Source organism: Sinohyriopsis cumingii, chromosome 6 (assembly GCF_028554795.1).
Source record: "Sinohyriopsis cumingii isolate HCF-2022 chromosome 6, ASM2855479v2, whole genome shotgun sequence".
In the NCBI taxonomy this organism is placed as follows: domain Eukaryota; kingdom Metazoa; phylum Mollusca; class Bivalvia; order Unionida; family Unionidae; genus Sinohyriopsis; species Sinohyriopsis cumingii.
This window is the reverse complement of record NC_142966.1, coordinates 475355-483936: the sequence shown is the minus strand read 5'-3', so window position 1 is coordinate 483936 and position 8582 is coordinate 475355. Positions and strand designations below refer to the sequence as shown.

The 8582-nt window shown below is 33.6% G+C and overlaps 1 protein-coding gene across 1 annotated transcript in view; it reads right to left on the bottom strand.

The window, feature by feature from the left end:
• Nucleotides 1-2619: 2619 nt before the first annotated feature.
• The window catches only part of LOC149796254 (major facilitator superfamily domain-containing protein 6-like), a 47988-nt gene continuing 42025 nt past the window's right edge, over nt 2620-8582 (bottom strand). Inside the window, exon 5 of the mRNA XM_089960893.1 lies at nt 2620-8176. Within this exon, the coding sequence (XP_089817019.1) occupies nt 8109-8176 (68 nt within the window). The 3' untranslated portion in view covers nt 2620-8108. The remainder of the gene's footprint in view (nt 8177-8582) is intronic.

Genomic DNA, 8582 nt, shown 5'->3' with positions numbered 1-8582 from the left:
ATATTATCAAATCTGCAAACATCTTATCAGAAAGAGGGCCTCTCAAGTGATAAGCTGAACCAATCAGGTGAAAGATCACTTCATTAATGTGCATAGACGTTGCTCACAACAAAACTCACCCAGGATCTTGTTGATACAAGTTGGCGCAGCAGTCAAATATTTCAAAAATGTGACTCCAACTATGCTGAGTGGATCAGTTAGATACAAGGTAAGCTAATATGTAGATATCACTCATAATCCAACTTGTCTGATATCTCGATGACACAAGCGTGTAGAGGAACCTGGAAAACTTGGATTAGTAAAGACTACATCTTTTAAGGATTTTACATGTGTTACCTTTATCTTTTATTTTATATACATTTCAGAATTTTAAGCGACTGCTCTAGTGGCCTAGTGGTTAGAACGTCTGCCTCAGATGCGGGAGGTGGCAAGTCATACCAAAGACCTATTAAAATGGTACTAATAGCTACCTTGCTAGGTACTCAGCATTAAGAGGTTAGTGTTAGGATTGGTCAGTCTGGTGTGAGGATATTGTGACTTAGCGGGACATGTCTGCAGCATGATGCCCCAGTGCTAGACATCACTATAAACTGCCACGCTGATGACAATATAGGGATATGATTGACAATTTTTTTAAAGCTATGTTACAACTGCAAATCATAATCACACACACACACACAATTTTAAGTCTTATAGTCATTATTGTATGTTCTATACTTGATGATTACATATATTGGGAAGGGTTTATCTTCGTAATTTTCTTAGCAATTCAAAACTACATTTTCCACACTTTACTTTTGGCTGGCATAATATTTCCCAAGTGTCTCAAACTCATCGCACCCTGAGGGCCACATGAAGGCATTTTCGATAGCCCAAGGGCCACACCAACTTGGTTTTCACTCAACACCTTGTGATGCCAATCATACTGCAGGCCACCAGGATACATCTTAGTAGGCAATATATGGTGCAGGGGTCACGTGTTTGAGACCCCTGCTATAACTACTATTGTGCTGAGGTGCCATAAAATGCTACTACATAAAAAAACAGACATACTGATCAGAAATATGGCCTTTAGAATGTTCAAAAGTCCATCCAATCAGATGCTAGATCACTTCATTAATATGCATGCATATTGCTTAAACTCAAACTTATCTGAGATCTTAGTTATATAGACTTGTCCCAAGTCTGACCGAAATCTGATCAGAAATGAAGCCTCACAAGTGTTAATGCACAATGGACTATGCATAAAGACTACATAACCATACAAAACTCACTTGACCTTCAGGCTGGTGAACTAAAATATTAAAAGAATAAAAGTAAAAAGTTTTGAAATTTTAACAAACAGCAAAGAAATATGGAAAAATATCATTGTAATTAAACTGGACACTGCGAGAAAGTGTTTCCTCATCCTGCCTTTGTCTGTAATTAACCTTTACTGTATTAAACAAATGTCAGTAGAGTCTTTCTTACCAGGATGTAGCAAATTTGAAACCTATGTCTTTAATCAACCATAATCTTATCAATCTATGCAAGCTTTTCAGAATCCTGTAACAGTACACTGGACAGCTGAAATTGCCTCTGGGACTACAATCAACTCAGCGATATCCCATGCTTATACTCTTTAAACATATCTCACTGATCGCACAGGTACATCCAAGACATATAGGCACTAATCCTTCTTGTGATCAAACTGAGTGTGTCAATACTGTTGTATTTGTCACATGGAGCTGGTGACTGATATTCCGAAATGCAGCAAGGAGTGCATCATGAAATCACAAGACAGAAAGTGATGGTTACTGCTTAACAGTCATTTACACAATGTACTAGAGCTGGGTAACACAAAAAATGTTGCACTGCAGTATACTGGTACACGGTGAACCTCCAGTGTACTTGATACCAAGGTCTGTTACAACAGTTACACTTCACTTTACACTGAAATTAGTTAGATTTAAGAGCAAGTTAAGACATCTCACAATATTTTTCTTAACTAATAGCAAAGTCATGTGGCTTTTGACTGAAATATGGTGTGAAAGCCAAGAATACATACTGAACTGAGTGAAGATTGCTCATCCTACTCGTTAAAACTGTATTTGCTTTTTTGGGGATCAATGGACTACATACAAGCATGCATATTTTATTTCTGTAACTTTAAACTTCAAAATTTCAAAACCTGCCCTGCATTTGGTAATCATGTGTAACTGATGAGTTACACTGGAGAAAATATATTTAAATTATAAAAGCAACTTTACAGTACTTGCTTTGCTTTCACGTAATTTATTAGATAGAGTATAACCTGTCATGAAAGACCACTGCAATGAATAACAACTTGTCTTAAAAAAACATTTTTTCAACAAATGGTTGATCATACAGTGATATAACCTGTAATGACAGACAACCCATCTTTGGTCTTTCAATGCAAGTAATCATATATTCACTGCAGAAGGCATTTAAATATGTGATACAAGTTATTAATTATAAAAAAACAACATGTTATTAAAACCAGAAATGAGACATGACAAAAATATTTATCAAAGGTGGTTGTTACATCATTGTTCAAATGTTTACTGTGTGGTCAGTCTTATCTAACAAATGTATGAAAACATGTATTTACAGAAAACATGGAGTAGAATATTTTTATTTCATTATAAAACACGATTACAAAAATCAATCCAGATATTATGAAATGACACAATATATTTAACATGCATAAATGAAATTATTTTTGCCCGTTTTACTTGCATTTTGTTTATCCCTTCTTGACTCCCTGTTCCATTTCCAATGAACATGATGCATTCATTCAATATTTCGATAATTCTTGCTAAACAGCAGTTGGCTACATAACTCCATCAGCAGATTTGGATGCCCAAAGGAAGGTTGTACCAAGTTTCATAATGATCAAATTTTCAAACCTGAGACAAGATGTTTTCAAAATCCTGTCACACTCACACTTTCTGCTTCAGGTCATAAAGAGCTAGAACTAGTATAAAAGTTTCAAAATCAAATTCCTTTGTTTACCATATATAATTACTTAATGGACGAGCCATACTGCAAACTACGTAATGTGCCAGCAGATTTGGGTCTGTGCTGTTTGTTTGGAGTGATCAACAGAAACAAGATGGACCCTGATCTGCAGGCGCATTATGCTAAGGCAGATCTAGCTTTTTGTTGTTTGTAGTTTGACTCAATTTATATTCAAATACATATGATATGTTGACCATAATACTGCCAAGTTTCATCCTTCACAAACTGAAGGACAAGTTACACTAACGAGATTGTATTATACACTTTTTTAACTACAAGACAAGTAACACTAATGAGATTTTATTATACATTGTTTTAAACTACAAGACAAGTTACACTAATGAGATTGTATTATGCACTGTTTTAAACTACAAGACAAAATGGCAGTAACTCAGAAAAAAACCCACATGTGAGTTGTCAACATCTTTAGGTGATGTCCATAATGTTTACCAAAGTTCATGGCAATCAATCCAAAATATAGGATTATTCACACTAACAAGAATCTGTGCAACACAAACGTATGGACAGACAGACACTAGTGGGGATAATATAAACAATCATGCACAGCTGTAATGACATGAAAATCTAACCATGATTTACACAACAAATACATGCCAATTGAATTGCATTTATCTGTCAAGTGTGTTCAGCGTGATCATGCGAGATTTTTTGTCCAAAATATCCAATATCAAAAGGTTATAAAAAAAATTAAAATGAACAATTTTGTATTGGTCTGAAAATTACTCTTGGAAACAACTGTGTCCATAAAGTTTAATTTGCTTCCATCTATTGTCTTTTGCTTCATCATGCTAACAACATGGACTTTTGGTAAAACCAAGTCCCATATCCAATAAGTTAAAAAATGTCTGACAAATTTTAAAATTAGCATAAAAAGATTCAAATCATGTTCTCTGGAAATTCATACAAAAATGCATACCAAATTTCCTTGTGTATGCTGAGTGGTTTTCACACAATTTTTCCAACCATTTTCTAGGGATAAACAGAAGGTCACATGTATATATTTTTAAACAGAACAAAATCAAGATGCTATCAGCTTTAAAGCTAAAAGTAATGATGGCAAAAAAGCAAAACAAAGATATAGGAATTGCATTTATTACACCTAACTGGTCTAGCTCCCTCTTTCTCAACAAAAAACCTGCACACAACCAATCAACACAAAATTTATCCATTTTAACCTTTCAGTCAAATGACAATTAAAAACACTGCCTATCTGGCAGCTAGAAAGTAGTCAATTCCAAACAGACCACTAGCTTTCTCAAAAAGCTGCTGGACCAAAGTCAAGGTAATTTCAAAAACTGCATACAATTATTTGGCATGATGATGTAAATACAGCTGATGTAAAACGTCTTACTAGGATGTTAATACTATGCATGTTAACTTGTACACTGTACACTTTCCTAAACTGCCGACCCTGAATTTTTTCTATACACTCCAACATAATTCTGTTCACATCAAAATAAAACACACACAAAATCTGTTAAGTATAAGGTATTTAAATTAAACTAACTTTTGACACACAAAATGTTCTTGACCCAGCTCAGCTTAATTATAAAAGTAACAATAACACCTTGAACAGCACATTATATGGCTTCCCTGTGTCTGATAGGCACTATGCAGGCACTTACAGGTCTATGCTTATTTTCAGGAACTTTGTCAGATGCAATTACAAACTTAGATTTTGCAGGATTCAGTACAAAGCATTAGTTTATTAGAGTACAGGAGAATACTGAAAAAGGGTCAACCACTTGCACGCTTGGTCAAGGTATTTCAACATAAGCGAAACTTTACTTTGCAAAGCCATAATTTTCTTATCCGACTTGTTAGACATTTTATGAAAGTAACCTCTGACCTTTTGACCAAAGAATGCAAAGGTTATGTAAGCTATATATCAAGTTTGGTCAAAGAAATTATTTTAGAAAGAGAATTCTATTTTAGAAAGAGAATTCTAGTTTCAAAGTGATATTGACCTTTAACCCTAAAATTATCAGGTTCCTTATCTCACATGCAAGTCATCATCAAATTTAGTGAAAATGCATGAATTAAGAGCCATATACAGAAATTAATTTTCTTCTGGCAATCACAGTATCAGTAACCAGGGTTGAAAGTGAAATAAAATTTTATAAATCAAGGGTTTTTAAAAAGTTTCTTCAAGGTTTTAACTTTTTGTTTTGAGATTCAATACACAAAGCAGTTACAATATTATCTTCATAGAATGCATAATATTTATTAAAATTTTAAAAAGTACATTTTGAGTTTGTTTTTAAATAAAATAAAACTACCCCGTAAAGATAAAGTGAAAATTAATCAATAGTTAAAATTACTTTAATTTGCATATTTTCTCAGCCCCAAGGCTAGCCTAATGAAAAACTGCATTTTTTTGTGGAGTTAGGGTGGAGACTTTTATCTTTTTAAAAAAGTTTTAGGGATTTTTAAAAAATTTTGAGATTTCCTTCAGGTTTTTATGCTTTTTTTAAGATTGTATGGCCAAAATGAAATTTTAGGTTTTTTAATGTCTTTGAGGTTCACTTCTAACCCCAAGTAAACTTGACCTTGCACGCCATCCAAAGTTTAGTCCAGGTATGTGATACAGATATAATGGTATTGTGTAGAAGCCTCTTTTCTTCTTTCAGTCACAATCACCTTGACAACGGACCCCAAAATTGACAGGCTTCTTCCATTGTGCAAGTAATCCACAAATTTTGATCCAGATATATGATGTGGAACTGATATTATCTACCAAAACCATTTTCTTCATTCTGTCACAGTGACCTTGACCTTTCACTCCAAAATCGATCGTTTTATGATGTAGTACTAATGTTATTGTGCATTCTGACCTTGACCTGTAACCTTTTCACCCTAAAACAGATTTTTCTTCATGCAAAATGGAAGCCATCCACAAAGTTTGTTAATGTTACTTGCGGAAGAACTCAAGTTACAAAGCATAATTAAAAGTAGTAACAGACGTTCAGATGACAACACCATAACATAATAAATTCCACCATGAGGTATATAAATAAAAATATGCATAAAAACAACAATGATGTTATCTCTTGATTGCAAAGTTGTTGATGTAATTAATAGGTGACCTCTGTTGATTGTTGGTATGCATAATCAAGCACAAATAGCTAACTCTGACAAGGTTTTACTTGGGAAAGAATCTACAACTTACCATTGCCTTAATTCTCATTGTGAGTTTATTTTACGTTTTAGGATTTGGCACATGGCAATACAATAATGAAAGCTGCCATCATAAAAACATAGTTAAAAGCAATTTTAATTTTCATTTCAACAATAAACCAGAGTGTAAATCATTGATTACATAGCTCACCTCTACAAAGCTTGAAGCAGTCTCCAGTAGCAAAGGTTAACATTAATTATCATTCAGACAAAAGTGATCCTGACAATCAAATAGTGGCCCCATTTGCAAGCAAAGTTTTTGTTGCATTTTTTATTCTTACACTTCCTGAGCTCAACTTTAAGTGTTCACTACATAGCCAGTATTGTTCTGAAAAGATCATTTTTATCCATAACGTCTGCTTCTATTACATGTACATGCAAATAGAGGTTTTATAATACACTGATAAAAAAAATATTAATTTAGTTTCCTTGGTGTGTGTTTTAAATAAATAAGTCATTGTAAAATCTGCATCAAAATCTATTATCAATGTTCACCTTCAGGAACCAAATTCTACTAGGTGAGAGTACTTCTGGAGTGATTGCCAGTATTATAAAGTTCATACCACAGTAATTAACTTGATTAGTCATATGTTTTGATGCCTAACATGAAGACGAATTAGTCAAGTGTCCTGTTTCTATACTCTTTCATTTTTACAACACACAGTGATTCTTTTTAATAGGTGTCATCAAGATGCATCCCATCACCAACTTCTCTGATTTAGATACAATCTTATGTAAATCTGCAAAAACCTATTTGGTCATACCAGCATAATGTGAAAGATGGTTCAAAATGACATTTTTCTGTACTGGTGCACAAATAAACGTAGATATAAACAATCTTCAAGGTTGAACAATTACAACATAAAATCTTACCCAAATCAATGAAGCATGAAGTATCTTTTATGCTGACCTTCCTTTCTGTGATGAGTGTGCAGTATCCATAAAAATGAAACCACTCATGTGAGGTATACATGATGCAAAACACCTATGTGGTTATGAACCAGATGCAAAAATATTAACCTCAGCCAGTAAAATGTGAAATATAGGTCACAGTGACTGTCTTCTATTGAAAGAGTATGGTATTAAGCAAGATACATACAAAAATTGTTGGACTTGTCCAATTTAAACTGTTCTTGAGAAATAAACTAAAAGGACAAAACCGAAACCAACTCTGTGAAAAATGAAATGTACACAAGGCGTGATACTAACAAAAATGATACAATCACCAAGCTTCATGATTCTAGCAAGAACAAATCTTGAATAATAAACTTAAAACACCATTTAACCAAGTAAGTGAAGCATGAAATATAGATCACAGTGACCTATTTTTGTGAAAAGAGTGCAGCTCTCATCAAAAATGTATTATTATTACAAGAAAATGAATGATTGAGATACAGTAATGTTGTATGTAATGTACATGTATTCCCAATGCCAGGGTAGTACAGTGGCTCCCCTCTACTTTATAGAGGTGAGCTAAGAAAAAATATAAGATATAAAAACAACAAGGAAACCCTCAGTACAAATTGGATTTACTGCTGGGTTGGCTTACGGTGAATTATCATCTTTTGGATCTTCTAATTGTTCAAATAATGAATGGTATTTCTAGGAATAGTATTCAATCATCTGAGCAAAAGACCTTAAAAAAAATCACACATCTGTGGGATACTATGTTAATGGTTTTCCTGTCTGAGAAGTCCTTGTCTTTAACATTAGCTTTTGAAGTACTTGATAATAAATACACAACTCTACTACAATAGCCAGAACAATTCAAAATGTATCCTGTCCACTAAGACTAGCAATAATCCCTGAGGCACATGGCTGATTATCTGTGAAACCAATGTATCGTAAGTTACATCTCTTTTGATGATTTCTGGCAACTTTTTAACCATTCACTTATCCTCTCTGTTCTGTCCTGGTATGGAATCATCTTTACCATTATTCATGAGGACATCTAACTCTGAAAAATGGAATAAAACACTTTTTCATTTCAAATACAACTGATCAATTCCTAATTTCTCTCACTGTCAAAATCACTCTAGAGTATGATTTGGATGAAACAGTCAGTTATCCTTAAAATATTCTTCAGAATTCATGGAAATAAAAGCCGACTTCACCTTGCCACATTTGGCAATTAACTCTCCCCCTTCCCACTTAAACCTACTCATCAATATTCTGCCTGCAATTGTGAATCTTGCATGGATGTTTAGTTATATATCTCATGTTTATAGGTACAAAACCACAGAAACCTGCTCAAAAATATATAATTTTGTAACGACAGTAATTCTGGTACCCTCCATGTGCAGAGTTATGATTTTACAAGCAACCGTATAAGTTTGAAGCTTAAGGTATTAAGTGAAATCAGA